This window comes from Haplochromis burtoni, unplaced genomic scaffold, assembly GCF_018398535.1.
Source record: "Haplochromis burtoni strain Fernald_Lab_line unplaced genomic scaffold, NCSU_Asbu1 Contig_185, whole genome shotgun sequence".
NCBI lineage: Eukaryota > Metazoa > Chordata > Actinopteri > Cichliformes > Cichlidae > Haplochromis > Haplochromis burtoni.
In genome coordinates, this window is record NW_024582546.1 from 158,623 (window position 1) to 185,149 (window position 26,527).

The 26,527-nt window shown below is 39.0% G+C and overlaps 1 protein-coding gene across 3 annotated transcripts in view; it reads right to left on the bottom strand.

Annotated features, from left to right (window-relative positions):
• The window catches only part of brinp2 (bone morphogenetic protein/retinoic acid inducible neural-specific 2), a 310,510-nt gene that overhangs the window by 146,003 nt on the left and 137,980 nt on the right, over positions 1 to 26,527 (bottom strand). For all 3 annotated transcript variants that reach the window (XM_005936982.3, XM_005936983.3, XM_042225848.1), the window contains one exon: positions 1,800 to 1,990. In XM_005936982.3, the coding sequence (XP_005937044.1) occupies positions 1,800 to 1,990 (191 nt within the window). The remainder of the gene's footprint in view (positions 1 to 1,799; positions 1,991 to 26,527) is intronic.

The following is a 26,527-nucleotide window of genomic DNA, read 5'->3' on the forward strand; positions in this document are numbered from 1 at the left end:
ACAAATCACATGAGGCAGGATTCTCTTACGGTAAATGCACCAAACACCTTTTTATTTGCCCGTGTAATGTCCAAATAAATTGCAGACAGCTCTTACTGTAATTTCTCTAAAACTTTCAGAGTGATAAGTTCAATTACCGGACACTACAGGGAACACTTTATTCCCAACCTCCCTAAATTGAATCTGAATGGGAGCTTAAGTGTGATCTTTAGCAAAGCTGCCACTCCAAAAGTGTCTTGCTAAGCATAAGATTTGCTTAGAAAAGCCACATTTTCTTGGTCTTCAACAAAACACACCATTATTTATGGATGAGCGCCAAGAGGCTTTAAAGCCATTCAGAGAAACACAGAGAGACTAACTCTGATCTGAAATTCATGGGTGTTCAGTTATTTGGGAAGCGCAGGGTGTTTATATTTACCGCCACCTTTTCATTTGAGTTTCTATTGCAAGGTGCAAGGTCACAACTACAGCCAAAAAGTACTTTTGTTCACAAAGTGTAAGGCAATTCATTTTATTAATGTAAGAGGTACCTTTCTGAGGCTGAGTGGCTTTTTTCTGGGGGGGGGGAATGAATCAGTTTTTCACTCTTTCACTTTCACTCGACTGTTTAACAAAATACACTTAGATGTAACCACAGCAGAAGAAAAGAGAACAAAAACCAGATATTTCATGCGTTTTCACTCTGCTACAGTAATCAGTATGCAGAATGGATCTGCCCATTTAGTCGAGGCTGTTAATTACACATAGACACTATCAGTGTGACACTGCATTCACCCCGGCTCCATCTCTGAAACTGCTCCAGTGCATACATTCAGTGATAAGTGGCATTAAAGTTAGGCGTCTGCAGACGTGAATATCAGAGCGGCTGTTAGGAGACTGTTCCTGTGAGAGAACTGGATTTGTCTGCTATGTGAACTGTGTTTGGGTAATTTTGGTATTAAACATTTCAAGCCTGAACCGTGAAATAATTGAAACTGAACCTTCTGACAATTTTTTTCAAAAGTAATGAAATTAATTATTAATTTGCACATTTGAAGTTTTTTTGTGTTTGTTTTTTTCAATTTATTGCTGAAAAATGTATTGTGCAATTTATGTTGGTTTTTCAAATATGATGAACTAGACATTAAGTTTCAGACTAATTATATCATCGTAAAATCTCCAATTTCATATATTCATAGCATATTTTATGTGGCTGAATGATCTGAGTAACCTAGGATTGTAAATCCTGACCGGGTCCTTACATATGCCTAGACTCACTATCACTCCTTGCAAATGTACTTGTATATCTGCACTATACTAGTTGATGACTGAGATTAGGTGTTTATCAATATCACTAGGTTGTCATCTTGAACACTACACAGGTCTCACTCTTGTTTTTGTGACCCTCACACGATCGATGCTGCTGCCGATCTGTTTTGTGAGTTACTTCTCTCCTTGGGGATTGAGGCAAAAAAGAAATCCAATGAAGAAACACGGGGGTATGAAACAGGTCATTTTAATCCCTCTTCTGCTCTGCGAGGCTCTAATGTTCATCAGAGGGAACGATGAGTGGAAAATTACCTCTGAGGGAGACAAGCATTGTTGAGTGCTGCAAGTGCAAGATGTAAGCATTGTTGCTATTTCTACTTAAAACATGAGACTCTTTCTTGGTATAAAAGGACAGCTAGACTCCTGGAGCTACACTAACACAGGCAACATCCTCCGAGACCTAAAACGAACGGTTTCTCTATTTCTGGCGTGTCCCGACACGTTCTAACCCGAGAATAAAGGAGAGTGTGTCACCTGCAGTCCTCCCTTACCTCCCAGGGTGGCAGTAACCAAGAAGTGGGTCCCGTACTTCTTGATGAGGTTTTCATTGATTTGCTGCAGGGTTGGTCGTCGGCCCAGTAACCGCAGGTTGCGTAGAAACTCTGGTGCTAAGGGCAATGGAGATTTGAGGAAATCTCTCTTCTCCGTAGCCAGGCTGTTCACCTTCCAGTGGCTGAACTCCCTGAAATTATAAATACATGAAAAAGTGATTACATGCTCGAGCATTTTAGCATGATGTGGAATTATAGGCAACTGACTAGAATATACTGTTAAATATAATGACAGGAACATTTAAGGTTACAGTCATACATGTCTACTTATTGCACAATGGTCCCTGGAAAATCATGACTTGCTGTCTTTCATTGTGAGATTGTCTTGACCATTATATGTTAAAAAAAGATCTCCGCAGGTCACAAAAAAAGAAACGTCTGATCTATTCTTATCTATAATGTGATCCTATTGGCCAACGTCATAAAGATCACAGACAAAGTGACACTTTTTGTGGCGTGTTAACACTGTATGTATAAGAAACAGTCTGGTGTATGAATGTGTGAATGTAGGAATAAAGTAAAGTACTCTGAATGGTCAAAAGTTTAGGAATTGTGATAGATAATGTGCAAATCTGTGACAAAATAAAGATATATTTATATATGATGAGCTACACTGAGAAATATTCAAAAGCCCCAACGTGAGTACAGATGTAGGAGTCATGCAAAAAAGCAAATATTCACAGGATAGTCAGGGTTAAAGTGGGATGGTGGGGAACCGTAAAATCAGCTGCAGTGGGTCGGCGTTTGGAAAAGAATTAAAGCTCAAGATAACTTCTATCGTAAACTCGAGTCGTTTTTCTTTGTGTCCAGGCTGGCGTCAGCTCACATGTGCTGCTGTGGCTCTGAGGTTTACAACAAGCTGTAAGATGTGATGTTTCACAGCTATCTTAGCAGATTTCTATTCAGTCCCCTGACAGTTCACTTTATACTGTTTTTACACCAGACAATATAGAGTTGGTATAAAGGTTTAATAAATTTTAGAACCATCAGCTGAAATTCAAATTCATCAGTTGATATAACTTAAATGACCATGAGCACCACAGCCACCGTTGGCCAGTCCAACACAGTGCTTTACTGTAAATTCACAACAGTGTGGTGAGCTGCTTATCCTGCACTAAATAAAAAGCACTGGTGATGGAGGATATAGGAGTGTCTTTTACGTGTTCTTGTTCCCTCCATTTAAATCCAAATCTGGTTGATTTTTTAAGATTTACAGTGATGTAAAATAAAGCCGGGGTGTCAAATGTGTTTGGCTTAAAGAAACAAGCCTGTTTTGAAAATGTAAGGAATAGAAATTACAAATATTGGAAATTTGTGCAAAAAATGTGAAGAGTAGCAATAAAAAGTTGTCAGAAAACAAATACTGAAGTGAAGTACAGATGCCTGAAAATTCTACCAAAGTAGAGTAACAAAGTATTTGTATTTTTTTTTCTTCACACTTCTGCAGACAGACAGCCTGGGGTAAGAAGATCACACACCCCGGGCATTCCAAGGTTTGGGACTGTAAAGAAAGTCCGTGTTTTCCACCAAATACAACCTAGTGACTCACATTAAATGCAACATGGATGTCAGGAGACGCTATCAGTATTCTCAGTTGCGGTCGTGTTTGTTCACATTTAATTCAGTGAAATCTGAAAGACGAATGTGGTAATTATTAAATGGTGCTAGAACTTTACATTTGGGACATGTCCTTAATTAAGCAAATTAGGTTGGACCACGCTGGGCTTTCTGTAACCAGCAACACTATTTTCAGATTGCTGTTGAATATCACTGATAAATTCAAGAGACATCACCCTTCTGTATTCAGTCAGTGTCAAATGCCTCATAAGAGCCTCAGACCTTTTGATCTCTTATTGTTATGACTTTAAAATGAAGGCAGAAAAAACACTGACATGTAATGTCTGTGAAGGTTCTCAGTCATCCAGGTCATCGTAGTCAAAGGAGCTTGCAAAGAAAAGCGTCTGGACTTCTTTAAGTTGCTTGAAGACGTTCCAAGCTTCTCGGATGAGAGGTGAAACGTCTTCAAGCAACTTAAAGAAGTCCAGACTAACATGTAATCTGCATGGTTTACATATATTGTTGTATTAAACCCATTATAAGTATATTAAGCGCATAAACAACTATGAATAAACCTTTTAGTTACTTTAACGTAGCAGCTTATTGTTTTGATTTCATGGTCTCTAACTGTACAGATTTGATTCAGTCTGGCAGCTGTTATGATAAGCATAACATTTGCCTGGGAGCTGGTGCAGAGAAAATAGTTTCTGGACTCACACTTGGTGGGTGGCTAGAAACACCTGTCAATATTAAAGTTAAGAATATGAATATATAACATTTCTGCTTGTTGACTGTGCAGCCTTGCATGAAGAAATTGTCAGTGTTGTGATTAGAGCCTGGTATGACATGCCCAAGTGCCCAGCTGTCTTCATTTCAATCAAACAAATAAATAAAGTTAAGCTTAAATGAATGTTAACCACTAGTGGGAGTATTGGGAGTTTTTTTTCCCCAAAACTCATGCAGCAATAGCTCTTTCATCACATCCTGTTGAGAACTTGAAACCTTGCATCATGTCTAAAGTACAGTAATCCCAATCATGGCCTAAAATGACATGAAAAGTTGGCAGTGCATATACTTGATTTGAAAGAACTCTCTCCTTATAAACAAATCCAGGATGTCACATATAAGTTTGCAGCCTTAGCAAAGTTTAAATAACTAAACCTCTGGTGAATCCAGTTCTTTAGCTGTCCAGACAAATGCCAGTGGCAGTGACAATGACCTTAAAAGTGGTCAGAGAGAGGGATGAGTCTGGAAAAGCATTTTAAGTGACTGATGGTCATTTCATCACTTTACTACTTCAACAGTGGAACCCTGAGGTATGTGAGGAAGATTATGCAAATCTCAGAAGAAAAGTTCAGATCCACCTCATCTGCATAAATTTGCTGGCAAAACAAGGGAAGTTGAATCGTAGCACATTATGCACCAAACAAAATGCCAGCAGTGATACACCGCTTTCCCATGAGTGCACTCTTTCTCTCTCGCACATCCTCACAGTGGAGCATTCACAGAGGGAGACACATATGCAATATCATTGCCTCACTTGCACTAGCTGCTCTCACATTGCATTTTTATGGTCAAAAGTTTACTATTACCAACACAAAATTGTAATTATGCTGTTGACAGCGTTGTGACTAAACCACAATACGCTACTTCCTGTAATAATACAAAGTAAATATGCATAGGTCATGCAGATAGTACTACAGTAAAGACAGCAATGCACTGTAATTAGTTTTTAGTTCCTGCATTGCATATTAGTCTTCAAAGGAGAGCTGGGATTTGTAGCCATTTAGCACATGGCATGACAAAGCCTTCCTCAGAAGGAATGGCCTCAGGAGCGTACGGTCAAACTAGTGCTTCATTAGGAGGTTCATTCTCACATAATGCACCAATTAATGTCTGTAGTCTGGCCACAGTCACAGCACAATTTGTTCACGCTATCATTAACTCACAATGTTCTCCCATGAAAGGAGGGCAACTCAGGGAAAGCAAGTTGGAAGGTTTAATGCTGCAAAAAAAACAAGTGTTAAAAAAAGATCAAGAAGCACAAGATAAAGCTTTGTTTTCTCACTCTTGTGTGTTTTCTTCTCTGCACTCTTTAACTTAAATATTCTAATTATACAATAAAAAACGCTCAGATTCATTAAATTAGGGCTGGGTATCGTCACCGATCTCTAGAATCGATTCAATTCCGATTCACAAGGTCCCGAATCGATTTGATCCACGATTTCATTCGATTCGATTTGATTCGAATCGGGGAAATTTTGACTCAGACAGTCAGAAATATTATAATTCCGATCACGCATCAGTACATTTCCATATTTTTTGTCTATAAAAAGACAGCTGACACTTGTGAGACTTTATCCAAGGTGTGAGCATCACAGCAGATGCCTTTGTGTCAAAGTAACTGAGGATAAAACACAGAAAAACATGAAGGAGATTTTCCTGGCCTGGGATTTTATAGCAGCTGATCTTAAAAATATTCTGCAGTAGATCAAAAACGAAAGAAAACCATTAATCAACATATGAACATTATCTGATGCTGCTGAAGTGAAGCAGAGCAAAGTTACAGAGGTTTTAGAGACACAGCTGAGCGTTTTGCAATTTTGCATAATTTTAAAAAGTTTAAATTTGTTCAGAAGCCTATTGAACGGCAGAAATGAGACTTTCTTTTTGGAAGTAAGTAAAAGGAAAACACAGCGGCCCACAGCGCTGTAAACAACGGTAGACTTGTGCGTAATAAGCAAGTGAACAATGAAGAAAACAGATTTTTAGACGGGAAACTGTTCTTGAAGTACAGAGAGAGAGAGAGAGAGAGAGAGAGAGCTGTGCATGAAGTGTGATTTTATCCTGGTGGAAGCAAAACAGGAAAAGTCAGAGGGAATTCATGATGATGCTTACGTGAAGCAAAATGTGAAGCATAGTTTGGATCTTCTTTTGCTGCTGGTTTAGTCAATATTGTTTGGAGAGAGATTAAACCTGCAGCTTTTGAATCAGTGCAAAAAGGATGTAAACACAAAGCGCGGAGCCGCCAACGGATCAGAATCGGTGAGCTGTCCGAGCCGTCGGGTGAGAAAGGCGACGTCTCACTGATTCTGATGCGTCGGCGGGTCCGCGCTTTGTGTTTACGTCTTTGTGCAGAATCCGTGTTCCTGCTCTCCTTTACTGTTTTAGCTGTTTGGTGGTCGTTGAAATTTTGTGAGGTTTGACCTGAGGGCAAAATAAATTATATTTAAAAATCGATTCAGGATTTTAATGAATCGATATCACGTTATCCAAGCTAGAATAATCAAAACCCAGCCCTACATTAAATTAGGGTTCTTCAAACTTAAGGTTTAAAAATCATCTTTTTGCATACTGTACCTAACGGAGCTTTGCTAAGCATTTAAACTCACTTTTGTTCTAGTTAGTTTTTCTTATACTGCAAGTTGTGTCTGCATTAACTGTAATTAACCTGTAATCTGCATAAGCAACACTGATTAGCATGTGATGTTCTCAGACGTTCTGGGGATTTTTAAACATTTAAAAACACAAGTTGTCATGTATTGTAACAACATTCTAGTAAATAAACATGTCACCAAAACATTCACCAACTGAAAATAATGCATTCAGCCAAAAATGTTATCAGAGTGAAGTCGTGTCTTGGGATTAAGCAAGCACTTTGGATCAGTTGGGTTCAACTGATCCAAAGTGGACACACCATCAAAATGTTGTTAAATGAGTGGAAAAGCACAAATATAAGATTTGCTAATTAAAGAACAAAAGATTCCAATCAGGAAGGGAAGCTATGCAGGGGTCTCAGAGGAAGAGCAGCCTCTCTTAACCATTCTTCTGGAGAAGAGAAACAGTGCTTGGGACAAAGATGCACCAGCTGTTCACAGGAAATGATCAGACAAAAAAAATCTACGGTAGTTGGTGATGAAATAACAGTAGGATTTATGTAACAAGGCAACAGGGCAGATGATAAGCCCAACTGTCCTACTTGTGTCAGTCTACTCAATTAGTTATCTATCAGGAGCTGACTAAATGCTATTATTGATACTGATCCTATCAAGCAGACAAGAATTTTTTCTTCTTTTTGTTAAATTTCCTTATTATTAGATGTGTCTTGCATTAGTATCCCTGATGCAAACTTACTTGAGTTTGACTGTGTATACTTTATAGGTGAGCAAGTGAAACTGAGGCAAATTTATCCTACTGGCGATGGTCATGGACTTTGTCAAAAAAGGGGAGTCTCCTGACACTAAATGGGGCAATGTCACTCTAAAAGGCTTTTAGAAAACTGGATAAATTAAAATCCAAGTAAACAAACATCCTGTCCAAAGGAGGCTGCGCAGCAGAGATCTTCGTCCAAAGGTGGGCAAAGACATGCCAGCACTTTACAGTGGAATTCAAAGAGTAACAGTGTTGTGAGAAGGCTCTGATTCCTCTCATGGTCTATGATCCAAACTCCAGCAGAAAAAACTAAACAAAGAAAAACAAACCCTAAAACATCTCAAAGCTTTAATAACTCTTTGAGAATCAATGAAGACCGTGCATGCTGCCAATCACAGATTTTCCTCCACGACTGCCTGACCTCAACCGCCCTGAGCTTTTATTAGAAAACCTGAGGACAGAAGAAAGCCAAACATTTCTGACATCACAAGAAGCTGAAAGGAACATTGTCAGATGATGATACAATTAAAATGTACAAAAAACAAACAACAAGAAGAGCCATGTCCCTGGTTAACAGCTTTATTCTGCTGTAACTCTGGCAATCTGTGTGACAGACAATAAAATGAGTGACTTTGATAACTCTCCCGTGTGTAAAGCTGTGTAGTACAGAATTATAAACCCCGTGTCATATTTAAAGGGTCTGATAAGATGAAATCCTCGGAGGATATATCATATTCTTACTGATACCTGAAAGAATACAAGAAATCTTATTTTCTCCTGCTCATTTCCAGCAGCAAGCCTTTCTGCACAACGATCAACATAAAACAGAAAATGCAGGGACACTAAGTGAAGAGGAAAGTCCAGCTTTCAGTAGAAAGACTATCATTCTGTCTTTTGACAATCAAGTTATAGTTGATGTGCGCGCACTGCACATCACGACATACAAAATTGCTGCATATTTCAGATACACCTGGTAAATCCATCCAGTCCCTCTTATTATGTTTATCGAATGTAATGTAGAAAAACAGCGAGTCTAAAAGTAAATTAACTGAACTGCTCTTAAATCAAATGAATAAATGACACTGAAATGAAGAAACATTTGCATATCGAAGAACTGATGCTATTTTATATGCAATTTATCAGACAAGCGTGCTCTTCTTTCATCTTGTGGTGTTTTAATGACTCACTCCTGTCAGACACTGACATTACTCTCCTCTGAAAACCTTCTTCCCACTCCTGCCATATGACTAAATACTGGGATGGATTTCAGAGCGCCAACACTTTTCAGTCCTTGGTAAGCAGTGCTTTTTGTAGCATACCTGCCTCTTATGTGCTCACACGAGTATGAAAAACATACAATGCATGGAGCCCGCAATACTGCACTGAACAACAAAGTAAATTAGCAGAACAACTGAAGTGTATTGAGGGGCAAAACAAATTGCCTTTTTGTCACCTTTAGTCATTTACTGCAAATGGACTGGTTCTTATATATCACTTTTCAACTGTGCCTGAGCATTGTACAACACGCCTCACTCAACAATTCACAACAGCACATTCTCTATCCTTAAGTGCTTTCTATTTAACATTCAAAGACACTCCTGTGGATGCAACTTGGAGTAAGTATCTTGTCTAAATATGCAGACTGGAACAGCCAGGGATCAAACCACCAACCTTCCAATTAGTAGATGACCTGCTCCACTTCCTGAGCTGCCACCACCCCAGTATAGTTTTAAAGTTCAACAAAGCAAAAGAAGAATTCTGATTTGGATTTCTGTTCCATAAAGCTCGAAAAAACAGCAAAATCACCCCATTGTAGTTCTATAGGACCATCTGAATACTACATCGAATTTAATGGGGGGAAAAGCCAAAACATTAAGAACACAAAGTTTTTTTTGTTTGGTTTTTGTTTTCTGTCCCATTAAATTCAGTGTAGTGTTCAGGCAGTCCTATAGAACTACAATAGAGTGATTTTGCTACAGGCTCCAAGATGTGCTCTATGAATTCTCTATGGCTCTTGTTCATGTGTTTGTTTTATCTGCTTATTTATACTACTTATTTAATCATCTATATAAATATTATGTCAGTTATGACATTATTTAATATGGTACAGTATAGTATGACAATGTCTAAGATTACAGGCAGGAGGAAAAAATAAAAATATATAATAAAAGTATAGAACATGTAGAAATGCACTCTGTGTTGTAGATTGCTGCACCTGTAAGAAAAAAAAAACCATCACCTGGAGCACAAAAATACAAAAAAATGGAGAAAAAATTGAATTTGCATTTTTAAGGTGTACAATATGAAGTAAAAAAAAAAAAGGGGGGGGGGATCAAAGTTATTTCAGCAGCACTTCAAACAAATATAGCCATTCAAATTCCTCCAGCGGTCACATGACAAATATCCCAAACCAGAGGCCAGTCTCAGTTGAATAAGGCAAAGTATGACAATTAGTCTGCGGCCATCACATGCATCAGCAAGCATTAGTTTTAGCTTACTATTTAGTCCAGCGAGGAACAAGACGGCAGCCATCCTGATTAACTGAGGCTGATGTAGACTGATGTGTTTTTAGAGATGCTCAACAGTGACTGAGCACAACGAAGGAGAGCTGATGGCGACGGGGCCGAAAAGCAAAGAAGCGCAGTGCATCATTTACTTTTCTCCTCGCTTCACTCTCTAAGAGTTAACGGCAAGACTGCTGGCTGACCGTTCAGCTAATGATGATAGATGGTGTTAATTAAAAGGTTTTAGCACAGCGCTGATTGCACCTGCAGCTCCAGCACTCAGTTCCACTGAAGCACAGGGAATTGTGTTGTTTTTACTGGACAAAAAAAGGAGGAAAAATCTCAGCGTATGCAGAAAATTCTTCTGGATGATCCTCCTGGCAGAATATCAGAAAGCCACACCAAAATGCTATTCGCTCTTTGATATTTTACAGAGCGAGCGAAGGACACCTTTCAGGGTATCTTGGTGAACCATTAATATAGTTACCAAACGCTTTTCAGCGGTGCGGCGCCGAGGGCTCAGAATATATGTTATTTATCATGTTGTTTACATTTAAAATGAGATCACGCTTTGTTTGTATAACGTTTAACAGCTTAGATATGATTTATGTAGAACAGCCATCAGATTCCTCAGCATTTGCATTTCCAAAACATACAGAAGTAAACACAAGCAGGTCACCACGCTGGTTTACAGTACAGGTATATGAACACATTCTTACTCGCTTCAGAAACCACAGTAACACTGGCTGTTGATTAATGTGCAGCACTAGAGTGCCACCCCCTTCCAATTACCCAGAGAAGACAGGCTACTTAAACACGTTACACATAAATTATTTGTGTTGTGCAAAATAATTATAAAATAAAAAGTGTTTTATGTACCCAATGGGCATGTCAGCATTTATTTTAAGTAGCGTCCAATTTGTTTTTGTGTTAGATCTTTGTGAATGCATTTTTCCTGTGTCAAGGGCACCAGCCAAACGAGCGCGCTTGTAGGTCAGCTCAGCTAAAAACATCTGTCGGCTGATGTTGGCTCACGGCTTTCTCGGTTGCTTTGGCTCAATTCTCGAATGACACTTGAAGTTTTCAAAACAATACGTGAAATCCTTAAAGGCACTTTGTGACTCGGGCGTATTTGAGCTGGCCCTTCTCATTTCCCCAAAACATTCGCAACAAACATATGCAAATGGCTCAGTGCAGTATCACAGTATCTAGTGCAAACTAGATAGTACTTCCATCTTTCCATAATATGTCAGCATTGTGACCGTGTAAGCCATAGCATGCAGAGCAGTCAGATTTTCAAATCTGCCAAACTGAAAGGTGAAAATCTCTCAAATGAGGATTATAAAACACAGTTTTATTAGAGCTTGAACAAAAGGGAGTTACTGTGATTTGTTATCATGGAGGAGACTGCCCGGATAAATATATTACCGAGGAAACAGCCTGCCCATGGATGAGCACTAAGGATCTGCAGCACTGCAGGGAAGATAACCGAATAAAAAAAGATGCAGAAGAATGAAAAGCATAGATGTGGCACACGTGCTAGTTATCCCGTCGTCACATTCTGTTGGTCAGCATCATGATGTCCAGCACACAGTATGGGCTTTGGTACTGGACTATAGAACTGTGCATAAGCAGGTTCAGGTTTATGTAAATCTACTTAGGCCCACCCCCCACTCCACTCCTCTCCCACCTTGGACTCTGTGTACTTTTTCTGTTTTTGTATTTTGGTCACTATACCTTTAGTTGTGGGGATAGGTTAATTGGATAATCCAAATTGCCACTAGCTGTGAATGTGCGAGTGAATGTGAGTGTGAATGGTTGTCTGTCCCTGTGTGTTGGCCCTGCGACAGACTGGCGACCTGTCCAGGGTGTACCCCGCCTCTCGCCCTATGACAGCTGGGATAGGCTCCAGCGCCCCTCGCGACCCTGAAAAGGATAAGCGGAAGCGAGTGGATGGATGGATACCTTTAGTTTACTGCATTTTGGGAACATTGGAGGAAAACATTTTTTTTTCCATTGAGCACATGCAAATGAACAAGCTTTTTCTTTACGAGGGAGGATGTAAAACCATGTGCTCCTGAAATCAGCATCTGAAAAGTATTCACTTTGATACACAGTATCAGTCCCCCATCCTCAGAAAAATAACAGGAAGGCCATTGAAAAAACATGCAGGGTGAGACAGCTATGGAAATTAGAAGGTGAGAAACATGTACTCTCGTGTCTATAAACACTTTGAGCACTTCCGTTTACAAAGTGTCAAAGAAAGGTTTTGTTTTGAAATGTGAATTAAAGGTTTTGGAGCTGAGAACGGCAAAAATGTTAAATGAAAAATGCAAAACAAAGCAATCAAGAAGAACTGTAGACAACGATACTGCCAAACACAGACTGCTCTTTCTGTCCTATTTGGCAGCTTCAGTTTTGCTCTTAATTTATGTTTTCTTTTCACTCGTGGTTAAATATATTTTTGCTCAGTTAGGATTAGGTGGTAAATCGAGTAAATCAGGTCTAGGAAGTGATCGTTGGATTAATAAGCAGTTTTAGGACCTTGTATGTTGCCCAGGCTGAACTGTATTATTTCATGTAATATATATGTCAAATGAGCTGCAGTACAGTGGAGACTTGGCCATAGTATAACTGCCTGTCGCCCTTTGACAGCTGGGAAATGTCAGAGGAGACACATGATATATGGAGTTATCTATAAAGGGATGTTTGACAATCACTGCTCCACTACATCATATTGTGCTCACTAATCCACATCCAATTTTGGGCAATCCCATCCAGCTATACACCTCCCACATACTCCCATTCCACCAGAGACGTGACATTACAACAGAGAGAGATTCTCCAGCAGCTGGTGAAGAGTCCTTAGTACTGAGCTTAACAGATGGCAGATGTGTTGTTTAGTTAATTTTAAATCACAATGCTTCTATTTTTGCTCCTGCATATTAAATACAGGTGTACATTCAGAAGTACAAACATTTTTGGAGCACCAACAGGCATTTCATAGGTCCCTCTGCTTCATTAGTCATCTACACAACTTTAGAATTTAGTAAAAGAAAAAAAGAAAATGATTTTTAGTTGAGATTTGAGAGGTAAAGATGGGAGAAAAAGAAGAGAGAAACCATAAAAGGAGAAAATTGCAAGTTCACTTCACTGTATGCACTTTTGCACTCTACCCCAGCGTTCACCACAAGCCTATTTGTTCCGAGCTTTGACTCATGATGAGAGGTTTGTGGTGTTGCAAGGGAACAGAGCTGAAACTTTATAATGAACAGTTTCACCTGAATCAGGTGCAGTCTCACCTATTAATAAGAAGTGACCCACATATGATTTCTGGCTATTTCTGGAGTGGGTGGTTGGCGGAGTGCACAATCTTCAAGTTCCTCCGTGAAAATTGTGCCTCACTGCTCACAACCAATGTTCAATGGAAATGAGCCCTGATCCATAAGAAGTGGGGTGATATTTTCCAGACATCTCATTGAAAGTGTTTTTTCATGCTCAACTTTGTAACTGCAGCAGAAGAGAAGATTTTTTTTAAATGCATGAAGCAGGAAATGACAAGGACACTTTGGAAGTAATTACAACAGCCTAAAATACTTAAAGATTGATTGGTAACTAATTAATAAAACTGTACTGACTGATTCCTTAAAGACATATGACAAAGTATCATGAAACCCAAATTCCCGCATGTTTCAGAAATCTAAATGTCACTTTTGCCGTCTGTAAGCACCAAGATGAACTATGATCCACTGACTGACAAATGAGACACATTTGACCATTTATCTTTTGTAACCCAAGCATGAATGTTTCCTGCTGCTAAATAGTAATAAGATTATACAGCATCAATGGAAAATGTGGTGAAAGAGTCTGTAGCCTCTTTCCATTTCTTAGCTCTTAGCTAGCAGCACAAACGTCTGCCACAAACTGTGATGCAAAAAAATATATATGCATGTCCTTTTAGCCATCTAGAAATACCATTGGTATTGACAGAGGACATAGTAAACTCTTAACAAAACTTATCAGCAGGTCATCGTGGAGGCACCTGATGAGACACTCATGTGTCTTAGCTGTTCTCTTTTATTTGGACATCCGTTCTGCATCTTCAGAATAATATAAACAGTATGTAAAGTGTACAGTTTACAAGTGTACAGTGTGTAGGTAATAATATGACCCTGAGTGTCTTCCAATAGAACAACGTTGGTAGGGAGACACACTTTATTACATCAGATTAAAGCCATATTTTAAAATTACATTGTTCTGCCTATTCATTACATTTTCAAAAACATTTAATATATACAAACATTTGTTTATTTCTCATTTGAACTGATAAATACATCTGGCCGTAGATGAAATTGGGTCTTTGGGGATTTGATTTAGATGCGTTTTAGCTGTCACACTACTTGCATGTGCTGTTTGAGAAAGGTTTACCTCAGTAAACACCAGAATACTAAGAGTGTGCCCAGTGTCAGCTCTGTTTCACTCTCAAAGATCTTGAAACTTCTGGTTCTCACAAATGTAGCACTGCAGTCTGAGCTAAATTCAAAGATCTTGGATTGCTTTAAAAAGAAATTGTTTGGTATTCTAAAATGATGACTGACATCCCCATTACTCTCTTATATATCAATCAGTTAAGAGTTAGCCTGTTCATATGGCCTGTGAACCTTTAAGTTGCCACATAACATTTGTCAAACTGTCTTGTCAAACACTTGACCAAAGGTTATTACTCCCAAATGGTATAATAAATGAAGCTCTACTGCTCTGGACTGAGGGCTGTGTTACCTTCTAAGTCTGGGAGCTGAATCACAAAGTCTCTTTTCTTGTCCTCGGATGGGAGTTCATTAAAACTCCCTCCTGCCTTTTGGGAACCCACTAGGAAATAGACCCTCCACCCAGCCTGCAGGGTCTTTGCCAGGGCATGATTTTTTAATGATGTCTGAGTTGTTCCCACCAGAGTCATTATACATGTCCTGAAAGGAATTAAGCTGGAAGTCGACTGCAAGGGAACCCAAACTGCAGTTACATTATGGCAGCTTTGACACAAAGGAACCAATAAAGATTATTTGTGGGCAAAAACTGATTTCACTGCAAAATAATTATGACAGATTTGCACTATCATAAGGTGAGCACATGTTGTATGCATTTTTGGGGGGGCGGGGGGGGGAGTTGGGTTGTTTGCTTCAGTAATTTTCAAGTATGTATCAATCCAGATTTAGAGTTTATGGTATAGAGGGGAAGTCAAACCAATTTAATGTGTGGTAATGTTAAATTTGCACACTGTGTCCTAAATCTGTACTACGCATCACCTGCCTACTTATGAGGTTGGCATATCTAGGTTGAGTATCACTGTCAGCTATTTTTAAAATTTGTCACGCTTCAGCTGAATCTTCTCGGCTTAGGACACAGGGATATATAGGATATATGTCAATGACACTGCTGAAATTTGGCAGTCGAAATTAGAGGAGCCAGTTTTACCTTTAAGGACAAAGCCCAGTTTATATTACTGTAACCTCAATTGTAAGAACTCTAAGAATGAGATATGGTCCTCTTGTGAAAAGTAAATATAATTTAATCTATAACATAGTGCATCACAAAGAAATAAAAAAAAAGCTAGCAATAGCTCCATGTTGACCAGCTACCAATACCGTGATGCTCTTAATGGTCTTGCTATAACATGAATGCTATAAATTGACCATATGCCTACATTTAAAATCCTTTTACCTTTCATACTTGACTATAAATTCCCCACACACGTTCTAAATAAATAAATGCCAATAATGTGATAGCAATAAATAAATTTCACTTAATGTCAAAACTTACACATCCTAGACTTTTAGACAATAAAACAATGGATTTTACATACAGGCAATTCAACTCATCAACTTAACCAATACCTGGTGGTGTTCAGGAAAACATGTGGCACTTAACAACTATGTATTAGTATTTAATGATTCTTCAGATAATTTGAACTGCCTGCATCCACCAACCAAAAGCTTTTGTTGGCAAATTTCAGTAACAAACCTAATGTCCAGCTCTTGCTATGCAAAAACAACATGTGTTATTATGTTCACCACAGCGGCTGGTGAACAAAATATAACAATTCAGCAGCTACAGACAGATTCTCTAACAATAAACACACAGCTGAAATAGAATGCACAGCACCCCGGTACTGTTGTGCTAAAATTCCTTATTACGTTCATCAATGAATATTGCTTAGATTTCATCAATACCAATGCCATTCTCAGTTCTTTATCAATTTCTTTACTTATGCTTGATCATCCTTTGTGTGTGTGGGGAAAAAAGAATCAGTGCAAGACCTTTATTCTCTCTGAATCTGACCATCTAAGTTTCCATGTTGTCTAAAAGCTGCTCTCTGTTGTGTCAATTTGATATCACTGTTTTGCAAAACATAGCTATCATAGAAATATGCCTACAATGATAGAATTGCTGTGCTTGTACTGTTTTTCCGTTTTCATTGTAAGTCTGTTCAGTACTTTGCTTCATGTGAAGGTTCAAATGTAATCCAAATTAGTAAATTAAAATAACCACTTTGGGCCTCGTACATTTTTATTTAGCTCCAAACTTTGCCTCTCGGAGAAGGCGGACGCACTTTTCTCCTCTCCCTTATCTTTCCTGCTAGTTCTTATGTCCTTGTCTAGTCTCGTGTCTTTTTTGTATTACTTTCCCTGGAACACTCTCTCACAGTCTGTGTCTAAAACCTAAAAGAGAATTATGGATTTGATCAACTGGTCTCTGAATGCTATTGACACCCTTTAACGAGAAGTCTGGGCTCGGGAGAACCCGAGTGCCCTGGAGGGACTTTCCCTGCCAGATACACGATGGACGGGTGGCAGAGGATGCCTGGCGGGACTGTCGATCGAGGACGCTGAAGATATCTACCTATTCGGAACCATGATAACAGGGTTCTTGCTGATCGGAGCTGGCTTGGCCCTGGCTTATCGGAGAATTAAGAAAGCGGAACCGGCTGTTCAAACCCCCACAAGGCTGCCCGCTGGGATTGAAACGATGGGACGAGGTGTGGCTTCTCAGAAAGGGCTCACTGAAGGCAGCATGGTTAAGAGCTTGGAGGCGCTAACGGCTGCAGTGAAGGCTCAGAATAACACCTCTGAGCGTATGTATGTTGGATTACATTAGGAAAGAATCAACTCAGAACAACATCTCTGGGCGGAGCTGGATTACACCTCGGATCAGTTGGCTGCGGTCGTGAGGTCTCAGAATCTGCTATGTGAGCAAAAAGAGTGACAAGACCACAGAATCGACGACTAATAACATCACGGAGAAGCTCACAGCTATTAACGGGAGACTGAGAGACCAGTGTCGGAGTGTTAAAAAACAGCTTGAAATTCTCAATTACCATCATACCCGGCTACCCCTTCGGCGCCAGCTATGGGCTCAAGGCTGGAGCCGAACAACAACTCCCTGATAACGACTGTGTTTAGTCTGTTCCTTCCCATTCCCTACAAGGCCACCTGGGTTGGCTGGAAGACTGTTTACTTAGCCTGGCAGGGCAGAGGACACTGTCTCAGCTGAACTATGGACACGCACACACATACATATACTGATACTGATAAGCACTCACTGACGCATCACCCTCCCTACCCCGGATCCAACGCCACCTCCAACGCTTACCTCCCCCATGATGTGGACATCGGGTCAGCTGGAGGCACAGTCGAAAGATTGCAGCGGTCCCAGATCAGATGTACACACTGGAACTCTTTTCCATGTTGCTCATCTGTGTTTATTGTGTTATGGTGTGTTGATATCTGTGCATTCCTGTATTATCCTTTTGTGTTGCACATTTCAATGTTTTTTTTTCCTCGCTACCTGGCCTGACCTGTCTCCCCAATGTGATGTTTGTATTGTATGTACGGTCGGCAACGTCTGTCATCTCGGTTGTGGGCAAAAGACCTGCAACTGACAAATAAAGGCTATCTCATCTCTCATCTCATCAAAGACTTGCAATTTTAATGTAATTTAATTTCATTTAATAATAAATATATGAAATCATTTTTAATCAATCAATCAAACAAAAATCATCATCTTGGACAGTTTAGTAACTTTACACTAGATTTATGTTGGTCAATGACACTTTTATTACCACTGTAGCTATTAGTCCTGTTTTACAATGTCTTTTAAAGTAAGTTTAGTTACTCCTAATATGATGCATTCTGAATGCAATGGTTGCGATACAAAAGACTCAAATGAAATGGGAACTCAAGTTACTATAAAAAATGTCTTAATGCATTAATAATGTAAATAAAATAATTAATAATTTGCACATATTTAAAGCTAAAGAACTGAAAAACATATGAATTTGTCTTTGAGGAGACGTTTATTAGGATGCATGGATGTTATCTTACAAAAGTGTATAACATGCACGTTCATGTAACGAGTGCTGTGTACTAAAATATGAAGCACGGGTACAGAACTAGGATCTCTTTTACGTGTATGTGAATAAAGATTTCACCCAGTAGCTGAATGCACAAGTATTGTACACTGAAAGAAAACGTTTTTTCTTTATTTGTTTGCTTGCTTTTTTTTTCTCCAGGATTGTAAAGAAAGAGTACAAAAGCATGACAATCTGCCAACATTTAGGTCGCCTAACCCTGCTTCAATCAGCCTGAAACGATACAGGCATGACATGGTGATTCAGTGGCATCGAACATATTTCAGTGTTACTTTAAGAGGTCTTTCTGAACACATTTTGCAGGGGAGGACTTTAAAAAAAACAAGTTAACCCCGAGGAGTCGTGATGTGTGCTGAATCTGCTTGCCAACTTCCCTGCCTTTCTATATTAATATCATCCTGGAGAAATCAAGGAGCTGAGCGCCTCACTTTCCATGTTAAATTTCTCTCAGCTATTTTGAGAGTCTGTAGCTAGTCTCTGTGTGTGTGTGTGTGTGTGTGTGAGAGAGAGCGAGAGCAAAACAGAAGCCTGATGTGTCCTATTTCTCTTCAAAACTAAAAAAAAAAAAAGTTTGGGGTTTATTAACATTTGTATCGCACCAAACGAGGAAACAGGTCTATCCCTTCAGCATGAGATTACTCTTTCTGCATTAACATGAATTCATTTCCAATGAGAAGACTTCAATATGATTGTTTCTCAGGCTGAATAATTCCTCTGAATGACACTGAGATTAAATATCTTGGGTGTCTTTGACATTAAAAAGTGGCCTGCCAGTGTTAATTTGAGGAGATATGCTCTGCCCGTCTCTGTGTGGTATTCCAGACACTTTCCAGTAATACATTTTTGAAAAGGCGCAGCTATATGGGCGCTTGAATTATTCATAATTCCTACTGCATGAGGGAAATTTCTTATTGATGTAGATAGGTATCCTTGGATCACATGGTAAGAAAGTTGGTTTTTTTTTTAAGTTTTCGGTGTGGTGATAGAATTAATGTGCGTTCACCAATTGCAGTCACAGGGTAATTAGTGTCAGTTCCCTTTCCCAGCTGTGTTTTATGTCCAAATATAGTATTGACAATAAAATGGTTAAATACTCAGGAAAACATCCCATTCCAATACATCCCTTTCACACCTTAAAGAATGTGAAACAAGCGATCTGATAAACAACCATGTTTATCACCACTGAAGCTAACTTGATATCCGTTGTTATCACACATATGATGACTGAACTGAATGTACTGTATATTACATGGTGTATATTTTGCAGGATGTGAAATTTAGTAGCCTGGTAAATATGTAGATAACATCAAAGTTCATAATAGGAGTTTACAGTGTCTTTACAGAGGAATCAGAGTATTCATTGTTTTACACCATTTGCTGTGTTGCAGATATAAATCATCCAATATACTAACACAAAGTGAAAATGTGTTTTTTGTTTATTTGTTTTTAAGAAAACTCACGACAAACAATAGACTGGCAGCCTGTCCAGAGTGTACCTACGATTCTTACAAACGTCTTTGGTCAGAGCAAAGGACACAAACTAATTGCTTGTCTTTGGATCTGTGCAGTTTTACTCATTGCAGATGTAACCTGTGGAAGACTCTAAAGAAATACCTTCAAGTTTCTGTTGCATCTTTTTGATTTGTTTCTTTCAATCAACTCATCTTTCATCTTAACCTTTTCAGCTGCTCTGCCTTGAGTCTTTTGGGAAGCTCAGACATACCTGAAAACATCTAATTCAAAATCCTTGTGACATTTGCAAGAATGCTAAACCACCGGGGAAAAGAGTTTTGGGGTTTTTTTTACAGTATGACATGTGGCTCAAAGATGATGTTAGTAAATGAAACATTGTCTAATATTGCTGCTTGTGTAACATTACTCTCTTTTAATTAACCCAGGATTTTCTTTTATTGACCCATTTCCCATTAGCCCCTGACCTTCATAACATAATTTAGATGGTTGTTTTATTCAAATTGGTATACTTTGTGCTTTTATTAGAGGGGGGAATAGAACCTAAATGCAACATAGCTTCATCTAGTTATCAGAATATACCACCATTCTTTTCTTTCTTTCTTTGTATGGATGCTTTCCTGTCTCCATTTGTTAGATGCTGACTGTGATGAGTTAGTGAACCAGCTGAAAGGTCCTCAAACAGGATGCAACTTAATGACTTCAACCATCTATGATAAATGTAAAGATAATTCTAACCATCTCTAAACTAACAATTCAAATAAAATATAATTTACAGGTTAATAATACAGCACAAAAAGCTTTATTTCGTATACAATGAATTCTCTAATTTAAAAGCATTTCAGGACATTTAAGAGGTCTCTGAGGTGCTGCTTCCAGCAAAGAGGACAGCACCTCACTTGTCACTCAGTATGCATGTTGAGTATAATTCCACAGAAAATAATCTACTGTCCCTTAATAGATCGACATTACTGGGAGCAATGCTGCCTTTTCTGTTTTCTTTTAACTGTGGAGAAAAGGATCAGTTTGATACTGAAGAACTCGTAAGAAGACACTGGCAGCCACCCTGTGACCAGACCACAGAAAGTCAGTGAGACTTAGTGACTTTAAATGAACGATTGGTCATGTGAAGTAAGCAGCTCCCGTGTCAAACAGTTCTCAATTGAAGTGACCACCAGTCAGAGCGACTAATTGATATATGATGGTCACCAAGACAATGTGTGACAAACAAATCACTTTCAATATAAATGCAATTAATCTGTAACTTTTAAAACCGGAACTGTATACCCACCCACACACTGGCACTTTTAAGGTATACTGTATATAATATGTTGGAGCTATGTTTTGAGAGAAAAATAATTTAATGCCGCTTGACTAGATATGAGCAGTCATCCCTGTTATTATGTCTATATATGTGTCATGTTTTCTTTGCTTCACCCTCAGCACAGGCTTTATGTATCCCTACTTCTTTTTCTGTTTTGTGACACTGTGGCTCTTAACATACCCTGTCAGAAGACCCAAGTTTGCCTTATCACAAAATGAAATAATTCAGCCAGCAGACAAAAGCAAAACAGAGAGATGCATTTTTTTTCTTATTTTGTAATAGGGACAATTTCACCTAAATTAGATCAAGTATTGTTAGAGACAGCAGTGAAGCTTTCTGCCCCCCTTGCCAACCTCCACCAGCACCAACTCCCACCCTGTACTTAGTGAATAGAGGCCGCACCTTTGAATTATAATTCAAATTGACTCTTGTTAAATTGAAAGGGAGAGCGCATAAGTAGCGAGCATACAAATGCAGGTTATTCATTTTTCTTACAAAATTTTCTTGCCCAGGAGGCATTCCCAACAGAAAATTGGCAGAATGTAGAGAAATGAGTATGTTTGTGGCTTTTCCTGTCTAGCTGGGATGAAATAATTGAATCGGTACGTGCTTATATTCAAATATTGGCGGTGCTCGTTATCGTTCGCATACTGCACATAGACATGTGCACACATGTGGACAGAAGGACCAATTACTGTTCAGTTCTGGTGCATTGGTGAGGGCTGCTGCTTCCTGCAGCCACCAAACAATACCAAAACAATATAATACACAGAAAACACTGACAAAAACAATGGCCATCTAATAGGAAACCCTTAGGTTACTCCCAGCTGGACACGGTTCTTTCCACAATAGACTCTTTAAAGCAAACAAACAGGTTTCGAGTGAACTTAGCAGACCGTTTGCTTTTTAGAGTGAAGGCAAAACAACATTTGATAAAAATGCAGTACATATATAAACTAAATACATTATCACCCAATCCAGGACCTACACAGTTTTTTTATCCACTCATGCACAATGCCAAACAGAAAAAGTACATAGAGTCCAAAACAAAGCTTAAAAGAGAATAGATAATGTGCTTGCATTAAACTGTGTGGAGAAGAAAATTACCTTTTGTCAGTTAACATTTCAGTTAACACTTTCCTAATTACTTTTTGGTCTCAACTGCAATTGGATTAACCAATAATCTCATAGCCATAGTTTCCTAAACGACCTTTTTTCCTGAGGAAAATGTCAAGATAACTAAAAAAAAACCGACACACACAAGTTTGGAAGTGAGCCAATCAGAACTAATCTCCTTGTGCTGTACGGTTAGATGCAAACATTTGATCTACCCTGGGAAATCAAACAACCAGCAACCATGCTCCACGTTTCTCATGAAAACACAACAAAATGTCAGCACTTGGGAGGAAGAGAAGACTAGATATATGGGCACATATTGCATTTGATGTCAAGGAAAATGAATAAAGTGTGTGGAGCAACTGTCACTGCTAAAAACATAACAAACCTTTACACTTTATATTTTTGTCAACTTCAGATTTATTCGTCTATAATCATATGATATGTAGACTAAAGTAATTTAGATGCATAAATTATGACTTAAACTAAACTAGCCTAAAATGTGACTGGGAACACATAGTTCATAGTCACATTGACTAAAACCATCAAAATTTGCTGCCAAAATTCATTGACAATTAATAATTGATAAATTGATGTCATTCTAAATACAGTTTTATTTTCATTTTGTAAATTCTAGTCATTATTAACACAAATGACAAAGTAAGTCGCTACCCTGTGAGCAAACAGTCAGCAAAAGTTTCCCAGTCAGTCCCTGGTCACATCTGGTTTGAAAACGCCATGATGGTGATGACAAGAACACCCTCAGCTCAAAGCTTCACAATGGGATCTTACTAACCAACATCCTGTTAACAGGACACCACAGTACATACATCTTGTATAGACGGTATTTGAAAATTACATTCATCAGGTGACCTAAAAGACATCTGCCATCTTGTTAAAGAAGTAGTCTATGCATTGCTAGCACTTTGGCTGAGAGTCACTGGCATTATTAGCATATAACAGACAAAGTGGGTAAGATATGCTAACATGACATTTTCTCTCACAGCCTAATGCCTGTGTGTAAGATCCACTCTTATTTAAGTTCTGTTTTAGTCTCCACCAACTACGACAGAGACACAACTTTTTCACTGGAATCCATTTTTCTCACGACTGATGAAAACAAAGTTGATGAGACTGGATCGACTGATTAAGTCATGGACCACAAAAACAGAGTAAATCTCAGAGGAACTCGAGTTACATGAACTCTCTGTAGGTCGTAAGCTAAAATGCAATTGGTGTACTTTATATGGTATAATTTTATTAGGTGCCAATATAGAGTATTGATTCATTATTATTGATTATTATTTCTTTCTATGGTTACAGTACAATACCCTCTTCACTTTTAATCTTCCTTTCATTGGGCAGCCAGCACAGTCCAGATGAAATACTCATCATACTACTTAATAAAAATACTATATATATATTATATAATATTGGGTTACTGATTGCACTGGACTACTTTTGGCATTGCTATGGCATCAAGGAAATATACATGATCATATTTTCAGCAGCTGCTGTGTTAGACAATGTACCTTGCAGTGTCCTGGAATCCTTAAAAAGCCTACACTGTGGCAGTTTGCATGTGTCCATTACTTTGCCAGTTCCCAGTGTGCTAAACATTAGGCTTACTGCCCAACAACAGAATGTGCTAGAACTAACTGGTTCCTAACGCAACCTGGCCACCGTCTGCTCTTATCCATATGGGCAATTTGTCTTCTGCCCTCACAGTGAAGTGAAAACAAATGAGCACACGCATCATACACGCTCCGTCCCTTTCCCAAAACACCACTGCCCTCATACCAGCTCCTCTTCTCATTTCCTTTCTTCATGTTCTCACTGGTCTCTTTTTCTTTTAATTCCCTTCTATTGTCTCCCTCGTCTCCATCTTACTTCTTACGCTTGCTCCCATCTCTCTCATTGGTTTGCCCAGGTAACATTTCTACAAACACTGAGCCCTTCTGATGCCTCAATGTTCACTATAGGGAAATTCTTTCCTCTGATGTTTTCACAATCCTTTGCTAAGTAAGCCATTTGGCTTCTGCTATCGCCACTGGAAAATTTATTCCACCCAAAGATTTGTCCACGGATCATAGGAGGGGAGCATAAGACTGAACAAAGCAAATATAATGCTGCAAAGTCATGATTTCAGCAATATCTTACATGAAAGGGAAATGGGAGGGAAAGTTCATCTTTCTGCAGAGGAAATGAAATTCCTGTAGTTGGTGTCAGGAATTCTTAAGAAAATGTTGAAATGATAATGATATTTTTCTGCACCAGTTTGTGACATAAAGTTGTGACGATCCTGACTAAATGAGGTGAAATTGTTTTTGTAACGGTTGTTTTTGCTGGAGAATTTGCCGAAGCTGGAAATATTTATAACAGCCAGTTAAAACTGAGGCCACTAAAATCATGTCTTGATATATTTAACTGTTTACCAAATCAGGAGTCGTCCAGCTTAGAGGAAAAACACTGTCAACCAGTTGTATAACTCTGCTTAAATTACAACAGATGGGAACAAACATAACATCGATGTGAAAAAAAACAACAACTGGGCATTGTCTGGAGTCAGTTGCCAATGGTTACATCGATAACAAAGCCATATTACTAAACAAGACAGCACAGTTAAACTAATTATTATTAAGGTGATGTCGGACTCTACAATGAAACGTGTACAGTGAATTTCCTCAAATGTGTGCTAGTGAAGAAAATGAAAAAATGTTTCTGGCTTAAAGTCAGAAAAATGATGAGAGGCAGCCAAATCGAAATTGGCAACTGGCCATCTAAAAAGATAACTTCACTGGTAATGATGTTTTTAGACTCTGCATGTACTGATCCTCCACCTCAAAATAAGAAACAGCACAGAACACAGAATCATTCCAAATCACAGACCGCTTTCTCACAGCTCTAAAAAGTCAGACATGGCCTATATCATCACTTTTTATGTGCTTAAAACACTAGCGTAAGTTGTTAAGATGTTTTTTAACTGCTTGATTAGGTGACTAAGGATTCAATAGTATTTGGCTGCATGACCAGGGTGGCTGTATGACCAGGGTGCTCATTACTAGGATTTTATCAAAATTTTCATTAACTTGTGCTAAGCACTGGTTATAATAACTTTGTGTGTCATTTTAGATATTGGCGGTACTTGCCGACTGCCATTATACCAAGCACATGTCTTTCAAAGGGAAATGTAAGACTTAAAGTGCACATCATCATTGGGAAAATGAAAACGTGCCACCATGATTTAGATGTAAATCATACCATGAGATATGTACATAGGTAGGGATGGGTACCGGTGTCCGGTGCCATGATGGCACCGGTTCTGACATAAACGGTAGTAACCAGACCGAAAAGCAGCGCACATTTCGGTGCTTTATTTCGGTGCTTTTTTTTCCTGAGCTGTGATACACTTCTAGCCAATCATTTTACGTTTCCGAGGATAGTAGGCGGGGCCAGGTACGTACGTTCTGTTAGAGCAGAGCTACAGATTAAAAATGTCCAAGGCGAAGCGGTCAAAAGTCTGGCTGTACTTCACAGCAAAATATGCAAACTCAGCAGCCTGCAACAAGTGCTTTAAGCTGATACTGTGATACTGTCAAAGGAGGTAACACCAAGAATCCGATTAAACAGCTGGCGACGCATAGCGTTTTTTTTAAAAGCCGAGAAATGCGCCGTATTTGATAGCTTGCTGCGAGACCTCACACCGTGCACGTCGGGTGGGTTGCCAGTTATCGGACCCGGAGCAACATCCCCCAAAAACCCGAAGAATAGAGTCCTGGCCCCTAGCCCTGCCAGTGTAGCAGAAATGATGACGGATGATGATGCAGCAGCAGCCGTTCTTCTCTGCGTGAGTAGCTTCATGTTGTTCGTGTGTAATTTACGTTGAGTAGGCTAACCACGTTATTACATTAATGCATGTAAGGTGAACTAGCAAACATCATCATAGCTACATGCGGCTGTCTTCTTGTTTGATGGCAGATACTCCCTTCACCCTGGCCAAAAAGGCTAAAATGACCAAAGAAAAAGTGGAAAACAGTTAAACATGAGAGGTTTTGGAAAAGTTTGTGTTTTTTCCATTGTTTAAGCACTGCTTCCAGCCAAGAGTGATCCATATATGCCC